The 17,085-nt window shown below is 38.4% G+C and overlaps 1 protein-coding gene across 4 annotated transcripts in view; it reads right to left on the bottom strand.

The window, feature by feature from the left end:
• Window positions 1-17,085, bottom strand: part of kirrel3b (kirre like nephrin family adhesion molecule 3b) — a 259,565-nt gene that overhangs the window by 41,854 nt on the left and 200,626 nt on the right. For all 4 annotated transcript variants that reach the window (XM_088381352.1, XM_088381355.1, XM_088381354.1 and 1 more), the window contains exons 5-6: window positions 16,112-16,261; window positions 9,135-9,284 (exon numbers count right to left, since the gene is read on the bottom strand). In XM_088381352.1, the coding sequence (XP_088237478.1) occupies window positions 9,135-9,284; window positions 16,112-16,261 (300 nt within the window). The remainder of the gene's footprint in view (window positions 1-9,134; window positions 9,285-16,111; window positions 16,262-17,085) is intronic.

Here is a 17,085-nt window from a genome sequence, read left to right on the forward strand (position 1 = left end):
GTTGCTACATAAAGCAGAGACCGGCAGGAACAAGTTAGACCACAGGTGTCAAATTCAAAGCCCGGGGGCCAGATACGGCCCGCCACATCATTTTATAAGACAAATTGTGCATCAAATTTGTGTGTCTATACTACAATTGCAAATTGTCTTCACTTTGAATAATATCTTTTTTTTAAATATTTGACCAGTTTTTACTTGTCTGATTTAAAAATGAGTTATTTGTCAGTTTGTTTTGTAGCTTTTACTGTATATAATATGAGGTGCTCATACATTTATTTGGGTTAACAGTCATAATGGCCCTCCGAAAGAAGCTATGAGTACAATGCGGCACGCGAAAAAAATGAGTTTGACATCCCTGAGTTAGACATACAGTGAAAAATAAGTAAACACCTGTAAAACAACACTATGGAAATAAAACAGTGTGCGTGTTTAGTTTTATATGTGGGATATGTGTAGTACATAGTACATATGTATAGGCTGGTTGGTGACTTAAGGAAGTCACCATTGAATGAATCTGCCAATATACGTCTAAAGTATATATAATCCAAGCTCAAATATCAACATTAGTTTTAGTTCACAAGCAGCGGTTAGTGACACACACGCTTTAACAAATACAACAGCGAGACGGAAGCATCTCAGTAGCACTATATACATGTCTACATGCCATTGATCAAAGTCTTGTTCGTCTTTAAGCCGTGAGCTGTATTTTTTTTTTAATATCTTTTTTCTTTTTTTTCTATCCAACCCAAACTGCAGTGAATTATTGATTGACCTGAATGCTCATTACAATGCAGATCTGGGGCAAGATGAAATCAAAGGCTGCAGGCAGCTGTCGAATCTCTCTACACAAGTGCCATGATTGGAAGGAAGGCTTGTTATGGGTTAGATTTATGCTGTCAGACTGCACCGGAGATGAATGCAAATAAAGGAAATGTAATTTGGGACACTGTTTTGCACATTTAATGACAATACGTATAATTGGTCTCGGTGACAGCTTGTATAAAGGAATATGTCATGTGCTGCAAAAACGGTGTATACCATACTATTTTATTCTTATCTCTGTGTAGTTTTTGAATTAATTGTCACATTCGGGGATACCAACATCATATAATTTTATTTGTTTGTAGCAAACATTTTTATGATAACTGCTTGAAAGAATTACCCAAAGGATTACTGTTGAAATTGCCTATCCTTTATTGATCTCTCTTTGCACATTTGAGTTTATGTTTTTAATGTAGTATAGGTTGCTCAGAAACATCATTTTATTTCACTTTGTGCTACCAATGGGTGTTTTACCAAACTTCCTCTATCAACACTGGAGGAAATTAACAAACAATTAAGAAATAGCTTTTTAATTATTTGTATTAATATGTAACTAGGGGGGGAAAAAAATGCAAACTGCAATCGTAACATGGGGTAGCGAGACAGTTAATATAGCAGTTCATCCATAGTAAACTATTCTGACATACTGAAATGCTAACTTTGCTTGCCTGGTTGACTTCAGTAATATTGTTTTAGTAAACCAACTGAAAACAAGACATTATCGAAACTGGACAGTTTGGAGATGGAGACAGAACAAAATTAGCAGAATTTTTTTTTTTTAACAAAAACAACTACAAGTCGTCTGGAAGCCACACAGTTGACTCCGTGTTTTATTGTGATGTGCAGTTTATCTATACATCCCCAGGCAATGGAGTGTGTTTGATGGTGTGTGGTGGATCGTAAAATGGTTAAATACCATTTACTGAAGTTTGCATTTTCATTGCAACCATAGCTGTGCTGCTCGGGTCGTAAGGGCGCATTTACAAATGCCCACATCAAGTAACTTGGTTTTAATTTGGATGACTAATAAATTAATTGTAAAATGCACACATACACATCCATCCATCCATTTTCTGAACCGCTTAGTCCCCACGGGGGTCGCGGGCGTGCTGGAGCCTATCCCAGCCGTCATCGGGCAGTAGGCGGGGGACACCCTGAACTGGTTGCCAGCCAATCGCAGGGCACACAGAGACAGACAACCAATCGTACTCACACTCACACCTAGGGACAATTTGGAGTCTTCAATCAGCCTACCAAGCATGTTTTTGGAATGTGGGAGGAAACCGGAGGGCCCGGAGAAAACCCACGCGGGCCCGGGGAGAACATGCAAACTCCACACAGGGAGGGCCGGAGGTGGAATCGAACCCGTACCCTCCTAACTGTGAGGCGGACGTGCTAACCAGTGCGCCACCGAGCCGCCTGCACACATACACATTGTCATCCAATTTCTTATATTTAGTCTTATATTGAGTCTCTCAAATATGGCAAAAACATTAATAGTTCATATAACATTCACTGAGAGTGACAAATTGAAATTAGGTTTGCCTCTATCCACAGAGACATTTGGATACAGCACGGTATGACGGAGTGTGTGTTATGGGAGAAGTTTGGGCCAGACAATTGTTTCAGTACGGCTGGACTTCAAATCACACAATTCCCACACTGGTTGCCGTTCTGTCTTTCAGTTTAAAATGCAGTGTTCATTTGTCCGGCTGCCTTTTATCTGCTCCTCATTATTAATATGCAGAGAGTTTGGACAACATGGGGATTCTCCGGTCAGCGCAAGCGAGATCAGACGACACTATGTGCTAATCTGGTCATGTGGGAGGAGGGGAAGGACGGTTTGTAAGAATGAGCTCATTTTTTTTTCTATTAATCTTTTTAGCACCAACTGCAAAAAACAATGTCACAAAGATCTTATGAAACTGTTCTGTTGTTGGGGTATCTGTAAATAAAGAAAGCGTGTGACGAGCAAAGTGACCCAGAAACGAGCCTAATATTTGTCATTTAGGGAATAAAATGGCACCAAAAACCAGGGGAACTGATGCAGTTGATTGCAAAGATGCAGGGGCGCTGTCAAAGCACACAGCGCTTGGATGTTAATTAAATGTCAAGCATGGAAGGCAGCCGTAAAAGCATTTTATGGCATGATGGAGATGAGAGGATAATCTGACAATATGTGACCAATAGGACTCAGAAATCACAACTGCCATCACACAACTAAATTGAACATAAAACTCTTAAAAGCCTCTTAGAGGAAGGAAAAAAACAAGTGCTTTTTTGCCCCCTGCCAAAGAAAAATAAGTGTGACTATAACGATTTCATGCATCGGTTTTTATGCCGCAATGCGTCTGTTCCATCACTGTATATTTTAATTGCTTTCAACACATTAGCGGGATTACGATTAAAAAAAAATAAAAAAATAAAACACATATTCAATGTGATTTCCAAGAAAACTTAGGCCAGGCAAGTACCCATTAAAGACTGTTGCAGATACGTATATTGCCCTAGACGACATTCAGGTATTAGTCATCGATCTACTTAATAGGATTTGGATACAAATGCAAATTAGAATTGTCGGATTGTCTAGTGGCTGCCTCTACTCAGTCCTATTCAACTGTCCTAGAGTTCCTTGGGGGTGACGGTATAGTGGCAATGGAGCACTTGGGGCTCATAGGCAGATTTAATGGTAAAGAAGATATTCATTTCCTTTTCATTGTGAGTGCTGGGGGAAATTGTAGTAAAAAAAAAAAAAAAGAACTGACCCATAACATCTCATAAATGAATGACGTGAAACTCATTTAATTTGGTTCTTTCTTTTCATCTAAAATTATCCACTTAGTCCACCTTATTACTGCCAGGTCTGACAGTTATACAGAGTCCAAGCCCTGAACTTGAATCAGCCATCATCATTACTGGGCTGTTTGCAAACTCGGCAGTCCCTAATGGTTCTAAATTAGCTCTTTACTGCAGCTATTCGATAGTCTTGGCATACTAAGTAGTGTGGTCAGTGGGACAGATTGATTGCTCCTCTTTAATTACAGGTCGGACTCACTGCAAACCCGGGACCACTTGCTACTTTTTTTTCATTTCATTGGTACAAAAGTACACTTCATTTCCGTCCTCCTGCAAATTTTCATTCTCATATGCTGTACTAATACCCTGGCCGCTTGTAGAAGGTCACTGTTTAATTAGGCGTACAGAAATATTTGTAAAAACCTGCATGGCAAATGCAAAATTGAGAATGCGACATTTGGTTATAATAGCATTACATTTATTGGCTATTCTGTAGTGCAAATGCTACAGTATGTTTTATATGGAAATTCTGTATTTGCCATGATCTGTATTTATTCTTTAGATTATATTCAGTTAAGCTTCATGTCACGTCTTATGTGCCTTTTCAATGTCTTGCTCATTTTGTTCCTACCTGTTCTCGTCAGCCCGATTCCTTGTGTAAACCAGTCAACTCCCTCCAACTATCATGACTTTTCGTTTCTGTCATGTTTTTCGATTTGTGAGTCTATTTCCACTCTTATGTTGTTTCTTGTTTTTTGGGAAATGAATTAATTTTCTTATTTTATATTCCACATGCCTTGTTTGGCCTTTTGTTTTATATTTGGAAAATAAAAAATATTTTGTCCTGAGTTTAACCAGTCCTCCTGCCTTGCCACTATTGGTCCCATGAGGTGCTGATAGGTTTACTACAAAGGTTGTGTTTGGAAATTAATTAAGGGGAGGGGCATGCACTCTGCCTCTCCAAACACACACACTCTCTGAATGCTGTTAAGGCATCAGAATGAATTTCCGAACACACCCCAAGTTGAATGCAGTAAACGTGTTCTGGTTGGATCAAACCTCCGTTACCTTTACATTAGCTTCTATGGGAAATGTGTATGACTTTAGGGAGCACCCCTTGCATTCCCAGAGTTTGAGCGATAGAGAAAAAGCAATTTGGAGTTGGAAATGAAAGCATGAGGTCTCCTCACAAGGAGGGCAGAGAGAAGAAATGTAATGTGTAGTTGCTGTTCTACACGACAGGGGGTTTGTTGGGGATGCTGTTAAGGAACAGCAAGCATTTAGCTGATTTGTCCTGAGGAATGAGTTACTTGAGTTGTCTGTCTTGTGCAAAAGAAAGCATGGATGGGGCTGTCTGTCACTGACTGCAACAGCTTGCTGAGTTTGGCATAGATCAGGAAAGAAAGCAGTCAAAACGATGAGGGGAAGAGGGAATACCTATAGTGCATGCATGACACAAATCAGCAAAACTCTTCTGTCAGTGGTGTCATTGTACATCTGTTTGGGAGCCAGAAGTTTCTCAGGTAAGCGCCCAGATACTCAAATGCACATAATAGAAAAATTAGACAGGAATGCAGGAAGGATGTGGACTAGAGGGCACACGTAATACTAAGATTTTAATACATTCTGCCTCATCAGTGGTTCAATGTGAATTCAGTGTAAAGCACCTTTAGGGCCTTAACAGGTGGAATAGTGCTATACAAGACCATTTACCATGTGTGTTTTTAAATCCTGTATTATTATTATTATTATTATTATTATTATTATTATTATTATTATTATTTTGATATTAAACATTACAGATAAAAATCAATAACACTATTCATGATGGATAGGTATTCCAAGGGTGGAGTTAGTAGATTAGACTGAAATTTGTAATAATAATGGGCTAGCTCGCTGGTATGAACATTTGGATTAACAAAACCAAAACAAAAGAAAAAAACTGTGGATTCTACCATTGGCCAGGGTATTGAGGGATCTTGGAAGTTGAAGTAAGCTATTTTAGACTTAAAAGGAAAACTCTTTGTTAGGTTAACTGCTGCTGTGTCAACGCACTGGTGTACACTCTGGTTCAATCCGTAGATGCTGTTTCAAAAGTGCTTTGGACACTTTAGTGCAGATAAAGCACACTTCACTCGCTATTTATGATTTTGATTGAATCACATTTTTATTTGTTGGACTATGAAGTGCATTTGGGGAAAAGTACAGTCAGTAACCAATTCAATTTCATCCAGTGCTCACTTGTTCACTTGAACACAAAAAGCGAACACAGATTTTGGTGATTTTTTTTGTGAGTCCGAGATTAAACTGTTACAGAGCCATTTAAGAATGAGCATTATTCTCTTGTCACATGTTGTGTCTAATTACAGAAACATGTTTTAAATTAGTATATTTGAGCATGTGCTTTTAGATGAAAGAAAAACCTGTTAGGTGCTACAAAAAACTCCAATTAAGTAAAACACATTCTCATTTTGTGGAAATGTAAAATATAACCTTTACATATTGTTCTGTGTTACAGAATATCATTAGCCGTGCCACTCTTTCTTCCTTATGCTGTTGTTTTTTTCTGCATAAAATAAATAAAGAATCCTACACTCAGTCTGTCTACTATAATCATGCACCTGCTGTTCTCAGCCTCACTGATGCCACAGAAGTCGGTATAAAACAATTCAGTGTCTGACAAAATGGGAGCAAGGTGATACAAACACTGAAAACTTTTCCCATTAGATGTTTTATCAAATTGTTCATTTACCCTGGTCGATTATAGTGATTTAAGATAAAAAAAAAGGTCCTTAAACTGTTAATATGATCAAATATATTTTTAAAACACAACACCCAAACTACTCATACTGAAAGACGCATTGGTGTGCCGAAACAGTGACAATTTCATTGTTTTGCCACACTTACATATATTGAAATGTTTCTATAGTAAATGGTAATGCATCCGTTCTCAACACCTCTTTGCCTGTTCAGGGTTGAGGTGGGTGCTGAAGTCTTTAAATGGTAATGCAGCATTGCAATTTTATACTTATGATAAAATTCTCTCAATGTGGCCACAAACACACCATCTTCGTAAATTTAAAAAAATATGTATTTCACTACAGTGAAAATATGCTTTTTTATACCAGCTAAGGCCAGCACAGCTGTGTCTTTCAAGGACAACTTCAATAAAACATGAAAACACAATATTTACTTCATTGTTTTGGATGTGGAAAAGGTCCTACCCTGTGTGTTCATAAATATCAGTGTTATGTCCAAGCACATCAAAGTCCAGAGTGGAGTGGAGTCCACACAGTGGATTTGGGATGGATATAGCGCAATGAAATATGAAGGTTAAAGTTTTATATTCACTCTGTTGGCAGCTTGGTTGTGAAGTGGTTGTGTGCCTGTGTGTGCGTGTGTGTGCCTGTGTGTGTGCTGAGGGCATGTTCAGTGCATGCGTGCCTGCGTCTGTGTATATGCACAGGTGTGTGAGGTCGTAGCTTTCTTCCATGTCAATAAACACATTCCGTCTTGGCTGGCAAGTATTTGACAGCTTGAGTTTTGCTTCGAATACTGTATATCTCCTCCCTTTGCACACATGCATACCAGCATGGATGGAACTCAACCTGGCTCTGCATTCTCCACTTGGCAGGGGATTTGAACAAACATCTTCCATTAGGGCTTATGGGGGACAGAATGATAAATTCCTTCACCCTCAATCATTAAGCTTCTTCCTACTCCTTTTCGAACAGTGATGTATATTGTTTGTTTTTATTGTTTTTCATTTTTTAAATCATGTTCGAAATTAAATAGGTGATACTATCTTCTACTACCATATCTGTATTTGATTATAAACGTAAGATGTTTTTGGACAATTGCTGATTATTTGTACATGACGTGACTGCAAACATCATCTGTTAGCGTCTGACTGTCAAGTAACTTTTTATATTTTACAGTTCTTTAACACTTGTGTGACAGTGTTTAAAATATTGCAAGGTTGTAACACAGCTTTTATTACACCTCAAGAGCATATTTAAAGGTTGTAACATGTTGTTTAGTCTAGAGATTGAAGATGACTGCTATCTAAGAGTGTTAGACGCTGGCCTGTAAGATAAGATTTTTTTTTTGTCACTGAGGCAACACTGCTAAACTGGAAAGTTGATAGGCTACTTGCGTACTCCATTCAATGAATATTAATGTTTCAAAACTACAACAAAAAGACAGTGAGTAGTAAAAGTTGGGAAGGTGCAACAGACCTTTTAAGATCTGCATGGAAGTACCAATGATTTCTCACTCATATCCATCTGCAGGGCGGCCAAGGAAACACTACGCTTCAATTTGTCTTTCCCTCTCTGTTTCTGCCGCAGCCCTTTCCCCTACAAATCGTTAGTTTCGCTTTTCATTAGGCCGGATCAATAAGGTGGATCAGTGGCTTGTGGCGAGGATATGGCATGGCTGATGCCCCACGCTCTTAACTCTTCCCTATTTTCTTTTGCTCGCTGCTGACTGACTCGAAGATATCTTCACAGCAATAGTCTGTCCCCAGACATGGGGAGCATTAGGAAGCAGCAGGATGCTTTTGAAAGGCCAGATAAAGCAACGTAGTGCCAGAAACACTGAGCTGATTAGCAGCGCGGAAAATCGGTTGAAGATTAGTATCCACATCATTGAGCTAAACTAGAGTACCATGGATGAAATCACTAAAAATTTGGCTCTAACAAATTTCTGATAAATTTAAAGCATTCAAAGCAACTGGTTGGCAATAGCCAAGCTAAAACTGAGAAATAAAATTATAAAATTAATAATTTAAAAAAATCCAAACTGCAAAAGACTGAACTGTATTTGGGGGATGCTGATTCTGCCGGAAGAGTTTGTAAATCAATGCAAGATTTAATAGAATACAGTTTGCTGCTCTTGGGATTTTCTTTTCTTAGAATTAGAAAAAATTTGACGCATTGCATTTTGAAAATGAGCTCTTGACTTGTCCGAGCCTAACCTAGCAAGGAGATACCTTGAATATCACTCAGTAGGAAACAGACCTCCATCATGACTACAATGAATGTTAGTTCTTCAGCTCTTTTGTGGGCAGACCACTTTTTTTCATGGAAGATGCAGAACAAAGAAGTGGTGCCATTTTGTTTCTGTAAGCGTGTGAATCTTTTCAGTCTTCCAGGTAATCCCACTCTCAGGGCATTGAAACAATTGTAACTGGACTGTTCTGGCTGTCTTAGAAGATGTTTTGCCTCAGACATGCAGGCTTTATCAGTTCATGCATGCAGGCAAGAAAAGATCAAGCTGCTCTATCTAGTCTATGTGCATAAACGGATGAAGCCTGCTTGGATGAGAGGTGAAACATCATCCAAGACAACCTGAACAGTCTAGTCGTGATCAATGCCAAAGTATATTTCAGTACCTCTCCTTTTGCATGGATCTTCACAAAAATGTTTTTGTCATTAAACGACAAAGAGAGTGGTAGCTCAAAATCTCGGTATGGTATGAAAGTATGTTGTACTGTATTTTTATTTTGGACTCACCAAGCACAGTGAGGCGGGCAGGACGGGACCTCATGGCAGCCTGGACAGCCTGGCACTCAAACATAGCATCATCCATCAACTCCACACGCTGAATTCGCAAATGATGTTCTCCAGAGCCATGGTCGCCAATCACTGTGTAACGGGGATAGCCTGCAGCACAAACATACATATTTGGTCACTTTAATCACATCTTAAGTCAAATGAATGAAGGCTTGATTAGTAACACTCAACCCATAGACAAGCAAGTTTTTGAGTCTGAAAATAAATTGTTATACGAGCCAAAGAAATGGAAATGATAGAGATATGTTGTAAGAACGCATCTGAGGGTTTCATAGTACTGCTGGTGATGTTAACGAGTTTGGTTGGATGTTGTAAGAGAAAAATGTGCTTGACAGCCACCACAAAAATGTTTGATTCTAGTCGCTTACTATGTCTGATGATTTGTAGTTTAATGCAAGAAACCAAGGGAATATCATCAAAACATACATTTGGCATAATTCAAGCCCAACGGATTTAAAGTTACCCCCTTAACTAACATTGATATGCATCAAAACTGCATTGCAGAGTGCATCCTTCCATTGGCGTAAAGAAGCAGAACAAAGAGTATGCTTGACAAGGAATTTTCATTTTAGTACATCTGGAATTGCTTGTCCCGCCAGACCCATTTCCTTTTCCTTTCAATAGATTTTTTTTTTGTAATGCTAATGTGATGCTAAATGTGGAATAAGGTGATTAGTTATGCTCATAAAAGCATCTCCCAACGCTATGATGAAAACTCACAGAAAAAGAATCTCCTCTTTGTGGTCTTTATGTCAGATCAATGAGCAAGCCTTGGTTGAATGATCTGATAATCGATCGAATATACTGTCTGTATGACTTGTTTTTAACTTCAGATATACACTATTTGGATAAATATATATAAAAAACTATGATAAATAAATGATAAACTTCAAATTCCTACAGGTGTAAACACAGAAAACCTTCACCTTGCTAACATAGCCACAGACCACAGCATGTGCATTCCCAGTCTCTGCATTCGCTCCAATTATGATTTATACAAGGTGTTATTCTATTCACTGTTAGTGTTTCTTGGGTAGACATGCAGATATTGACGATGTCTGGCATTGACAGGGTACGTTACATATCTTTGTACAGAATCACAATTTCCCCCCGGGATCAATAAAGTATCTATCTATCTATCTATCTATCTATCTATCTATCTATCTATCTATCTATCTATCTATCTATCTATCTATCTATCTATCTATCTATCTATCTATCTATCTATCTATCTATCTATCTATCTATCTATCTATCTAATTGTATTGGTTTAATTTTGAGCCACCTGAAGGAAACTTGCAAGTAAACTTATTTATCACTTCCAAAAGGTGAATCTAGCAAATGTTATGGAAAATATTGACTTTTCAGTAACTGCTACCTGATGACTCCTGTCTGCAACAAAAATGCCAAAACACCTCCGTTCGTCACTGTAAAGGTTTGACAGCCTGGATTTATGTTGCAGTGCAAAACAGCCCAGGAATTCATATAGCTGAACAGCAAGTCCTTGAATTGTTCTATTGCAAAAGACGTCGTCTGTTCAAAGTCCAATTACTGATGGTTGGTTCATTGAATCCAGTTGTCTTTAATAGAGCATGAAGTAGGCTTCATTTTGTGCTGGTGCAGTGAGTTATAGCCGATTAAGCCACTCTCTGCATTTCACCCTCCTACGTGTAGCTTTTAATCTTAAAGGTCCATACACTAGAAGTGCCAAGGACAAAAGAACACATCAACACTAAAGCTACAGAGACTATAACGAAAGCAACACCAAAAAAAAAAAAAAAAGCCTCCGCAATGTGGCCAATGTGAGATTGAAGGTGATAATGACGTCTATCTTCAAATTTTATATTTTGTGACAATGTGTCCTACGCCGAGTTAGATAGCTACGTCACATTAGTGCCAGTTGTAAAAGTAAAAGGGTTTATAGAGAGCCATCACATTTAAAAGCCTCAATTAATACTATTAATAATCATTGACGGGGAAAGACACGTGCAGAAAAGGGCCTGAAATAGCCGACATTATTTTGTGTCCAAGGTCATTCGGAAAATCATTGAGTCTCAATTTTACTGTATGTTCATTGATGAGATCCAAAGCTATGATGACATTGTGGATCACAAGGGTAATGATCATTGCATAATCACAATGATATACATTTAGTTCACTCCAGTTCACCTAGAGCAGTGATGGGCAAATGGCAGTCTGTGAGCTCCATGGTTCTTTAAAAACTACAGATAATCATTCAACACCCCCCCCCCCCAAAAAAAAAAAAAAAACTGCATGAAAAAAAACTCAGAAGAAACATTTTAATTGCTGTAAATTGTAACATGTCCAGTCGACACTGAATGGCAGTGGTGCTTTTATAAATGCATTGAGGAATGTATTATGACAAACTAAATATCATAAATTCCAAGTTCACAGCTCAAACCCTAAAAACAGAGAAGATTGGATGTTGAGTGCAAAGAAGCCAGTTTGCGAAATGCTGCCGTTTGACAGCAACAGACAGTACATGTAAAACTGTTCGTTATCAAAGTACGTATGTTCAAAGGCTGTGGTAGACCAAAGCAAGTATCACAACCAAATTATTTTAACATCTGAAGCTGACAAACGCCACTGCAAATGCTGCACAGTGTGTAACTTGTGGGAACACAGAAGGGAGCGCGAAACTCCCGCTAAGAAACAGACATGAATGGAATAATTTCCACATTGTATTCCGCACGGCAAGAGAGGAGCTGAGTGTATCATATTCTTAGAGTCAAACTGCACACAGTCAAAGACATCCGAGTTTATATTTAAAGGTTCCAAAAGTAGTGATTTAGGGACATGTTAAAATACTTCGATGGTGTGCTCAAATGAAATGAACTTCCCATGGTTCAACAATCTCAACGAGAAATATCACTCTTTTCCTGCTATAGTTTAGTGCCATTTCAATTTCATTACATTGGGTCATACTTTAAGCCTAATTTCATACAAAAATAAAAGTTAATGACAGCAGCACCTTTTTGTGTTTGGTGACGGTTTTCTTGTCGCACATTTATCCCAAAGAGAACATTTACTGCTGTTAAATTGTTTAATGTGTTTTAAAAATATATAAACACTTATTTCTAAACTGTTTTTTGCTGCAAAAGGAAGCACTTCTTTTTATATTATCTGTAAATAAAATAATTATTTCTATTTTTTCTGTGGATGTTGAAAAGGAGAACATACTGTAGTACTACAGGAAAAAATGTAAAAAGCAAAAGTTTATTAAAAATAATCCCTCACTGACCAGTCCAGGGATGGAACCCGCAATTACTGTCCCCACTAGTTGAGTGCATTAGGTAGATGGCACTGCCGGGCAGTACCGTTGCACAGATTTGAATATAAAACCATATACTCCACTTTGCGCTGTTGATGCCTCCACAGCCATAAAATCTAGTGACACCCCTGGTATTGGGTGTTTGAGTCCATCATCAGTTTGTAGTCTTCAACTAAAGGATTGAATTCATTATATACTTGTGTGGGAGTTCATAAAACCATTTCAACCTAATTATATGGTTAATAAATTCTATTTTTATGACAGCAAAGACTATTAATTTGTTTCTTAAACATTGCCTGTACAATTAATTTGCTTTGTGGTGTTGTTTTTTATTAAAATTTTTTTACGTTTATTATGGTGCCATGTTTTGGAAAAAGAGCACATTGGAAGTGGACCATTTTTACAGCATGGATTGTGCACAGTTTTGGATGTTCCAAAGTAATTTGTCCAATCAGTTAATCTGTGCCAATGGCAGTCGAAGATATCTACATTCTATTCTAATCTCTCTAACTGGCCCCATAATGAGACTAATTTGAATTTTTTGTGGAAAGTATACTGTTGCCTTTTCTCATTTTTTCCTTTCTGTCCCACATAGGCAACATGATCATTAATGTTCTGAGTAGGACTAAAATTGTGCTGCTGCACCAGGTGACGGATGATGATGCACATGTGATGTGTTTGTACGCAGGGACATTGATCTTTGTAGTCAGCGAAATTTCAGAGTCGTAATGTGGTACCCAAACCAAACAATGTAAAATACGCCCATTAAGGAGTAATGAATCCATTAAGGGAAATGGATTTGTCTTGAGGCTGGATCAATGATGTGTGTGTGTGCTTGTGCGTGTGGTTGCGTGCGTGCGTGTGTGTGTGAGTGAGTGTGCGTGTTTGTGTGTGTAAGCAAAGACACACTTGAGGCATTGCCTAATGAGTCAAAGCTTTCACCTAGTCTGTGTTTCACCCAATGTAAACACGAGGGGATAGGAACAGGTTTCAGCTGACTGGTACCCGTAGTGCTTGCATAAAAGGAAGCGTAACACACACATGGACACGCACGACATGTACTTTCACTCACTGATGAAATTCTACCAACTGTCACATTCTCATCCCAATAGCTGCTGGTTATAAATTGCATATACGCCAAGTGCTATACACATCAGGGATACAAACACTTCATTCTCCATCTTTTACCATGTGTGCAAGTAAGAATTAATTTGGTGTTGTTGTTTTTTTTGAAGTCACAATCATCCTACAAAGGGGATGTGTGCTAGTCATGCATATTTATGACACTGATTGGTATTTTCTGAGGGCCTACTTCACTTCCTACTTCACCAGAATGACAAAAATGATATATTGTAGAAAATTCAGAATTATCCTTTGCTTTTGTGTTGTTTATTTTGAGTGTTGCACTGTGACGGTTTGTCTCATTTTAATCACTCTTACCCATGAATGGCGGCTCGTCCCAGACGGAGCACGCCATTGCACACGCAGCCTCTGTCGCTGAATAGCCAAGCAGACGTATATCATTGAAATGCTGCACGCAACATTTGATTTGGCACACTTTTTATGTATACAGCTGTCGCTTTCTTTTCACTGTGTACATCTTGCATGTACCATCACTATTTAACTGCAGAATGCCTCAAATGTCTATGTAGGCAGGAGTGATAAAAGGGCCAGCTGCGGTTCTCTTTATTTTGAGAAAGTGTCATCCGCCTGAATACAAGGCACTCAATCTGTATCATAACGTATTTTGGGGGAGCTATCTTCTCCAAGCAGGCAGCTATTTCACCCTATACCAGACCTTGTATACTTTACTGCGGCGATAAGAAAAAAGATCGCACTGCTTTTGCATCATTCTGAAAACATGAAAAGAATGAGCCATTTGGAATTTACTATTTTTTTGCCCTGGGACTGTCCATCACTAGATATATAGTATAGGGTGGATCTAACTTATAACTTTCAACCTCAACCTGCCTCTCTCAACAAACTCATTAAATCTTGTTGCTTTTGCAAGGAGAGCTCGTCTCCACATTCTTTAATTAACTACTTAAATATGATCGGAGGCTTTGATGGCATTTTGTATGAATTTTCCCAATGCACAAAATCAAAATATGCACTCACCTCTCTGACTGGGGGGACTGCAAGGTTACTGTTTAGTACAGTCTCGTCAGTCAAGGACAAGCAATGGTATTTGAATGTCTAACGATGCTTTATGTGAATCCATCTAAATTACCATCTCACAAGAAAATAATGGAATCTATATACATAGATTTGATAGATGAGCATTTGAGAAAAGTTTGTCCTTTAACAGAGGCTTATAGAAGGCCTCGTATTTTTTGGACTATAACTTGCAGGCTATCAATTTGGGTTTTCTCAAGTTAACTCAACATTTTAATGTAAAGTTTAAGTAGGATTATAATCAAACAGAGTGGGAACCACAATCCCAAAACCAATCTCTGTTTATAAGGTAATTTAATCACAAATCCCTTTCTTTTAATTGTAACCAGAAGCATGTTATAAATAAATAAATAAATAAATAAATAAATAAATAAATAAATAAATAAATAAATAAATAAATAAATAAATAAATAAATAAATAAATTCCCTGTTGGAGAAGGAAATGAGCCCTGGCTTTGAAAAATGCATGGATGGAAATAACAAAAGTCAGGTGTCCATTATGTAGGAGATGGGTATCTAGTAAAGGGTTCAAATTGGTGCTCATCCAAATTTAAATTGTTGCCTTGGCAGAGGTCCGGTCTCTCCTAGATTCCATTGAGTTATATCGACATGGCAAAGCACACATCTACACCGTGAAGCTGTTAAAATGCCACATTTCAACCGAGTACACCGTGGTTATGCACTTTTTTTTTAAAAAATGTATGCAGATACAGAAAACAAAAAAAAACTTTAATTTTATGGAGGCTGGGATTCAATTTAGTGGTGCTTAAACATCCCACCAAAATGGGCTTGAAACATCTATGCTTAGGAGTTATTGCTGAAGGATGAGCTAATTAGCTAACTTCCAAGCACCTATTGAGCAGCATATTATGTGGTGAAGTAATTTAACAAACAATTTGTTAAATTATTTGGGTATTCAAAGCTTCAACGGATTTCCTCATTCAGTATGTCATTGCTTGAATCTTTGGTGATGTGTGATCGCTTTCTCTCAAGGCTGAATATGCATAAATCTTTGAAAAACCGGTAAAGGGGTCACTATCTGTTAACTAAATTGATAAACAGATTAATTTGGATTGCAAACATAATGTATTGTGAGTGCAATTGGGTTAGGCGTTTCTAGCTTCTCTGTAAAATACTAGATAATTAAATAACAATAATTAGGGAGGTATTATTGAACAATTGGTTATTAATGTTAATGTGATGCACTAATTGATATTCCATGTAACATCTTGTCTACAACTGTATTTTTGGCAGATGAGACATTCATTGATTGTGTGGGTGCGCTCGTGTATGCGTGCGTGTTTATCATTCCCTCTCCTCTCGCTCTTTCTCTCGTTCTATGTCTCTCTCTCTCTCTCTCTCTCTCGCTCTCTGTGCTCACAGCCACACACATAATGCCGCTTTATTAGTTATGGGTTTCTTCACGGGACCTGCAATATGTGCTCCTTACCTGAGAGGTCCCTGCCAACACCGAGTGCCAGGCCATCTTTGATCCACAGGACAATGCCATGGTAACCAGGGATAGAGCATGGTAATGTCACAGGTTGGCCAGCCACTACCACCAAGTCCTGTGGCTGCTGGGAAAACATGGACTCTCCACCTGAAGACACAATTAATAAATTAGAGGAAAATTAGGCTAATTACATATTTTTTTTCAAAGGAGATAATTTAGAATGATTTTTTTTTTCTTTCAAATGGCTCAATGCAATGAAGGGGAAATGAATGGGAATTGCAACATACGTACGTGACTTTCTAAGTCTACCCACATCTCTTGTCAAACACATGTTAAAAGAACTCTTGAGGACAAGCAACAAATGAGTTACGTGGCTCTTCATGATGCAAAGATGAGATACAAGCATCCAGGGTGTCAAGCGTAATCTCAGAACTGAAGTGCAGACTCGGAGACAGCTGTTCCACCTCAAATTGGTTCATTTATGAAGGATGTCCTCCTCAAACAGCCGAGCTGGGCTTGTGCACACGGCAGATAACAACATCTCATCTTCCAACAGTGCTCCAACGGCATACATTAACTCAAGCTAGCATCCATGTATTCCAACTGTGCAACTACGGCTGCTGCACTCGTTTGCTGCGTATTCATGCAGAAAGTGGTGTGCAGTGAACTCCATTAGCGGAAGAGTGCTTGTTAATGGGAACCGCTACGGCAGACACAATAGTAGAGGGTGGTGGTATTATGAGTACCTGCCGATCAAAAAAATGTCTTAAGATTTTTACGCCACCCTAGAGTTATATTCAATACAAACACATGCCTAAAAAAGCCACATTGTTGTAAGATAGAATGGCACACTGTCACGTCCGTGTCGTGGGACGCTCACTCAGCCAGCAACTTCCCTCAGCCACACATCACCGTAATGTCTGTCACCTGCTCCCTCTTGTTGTCTCATGTACTGTATTGGCCCGAATATA

The sequence above is a fragment of the Syngnathus floridae genome, chromosome 7 (assembly GCF_059516105.1).
Source record: "Syngnathus floridae isolate MCC-2025c chromosome 7, RoL_Sflo_1.0, whole genome shotgun sequence".
NCBI lineage: Eukaryota > Metazoa > Chordata > Actinopteri > Syngnathiformes > Syngnathidae > Syngnathus > Syngnathus floridae.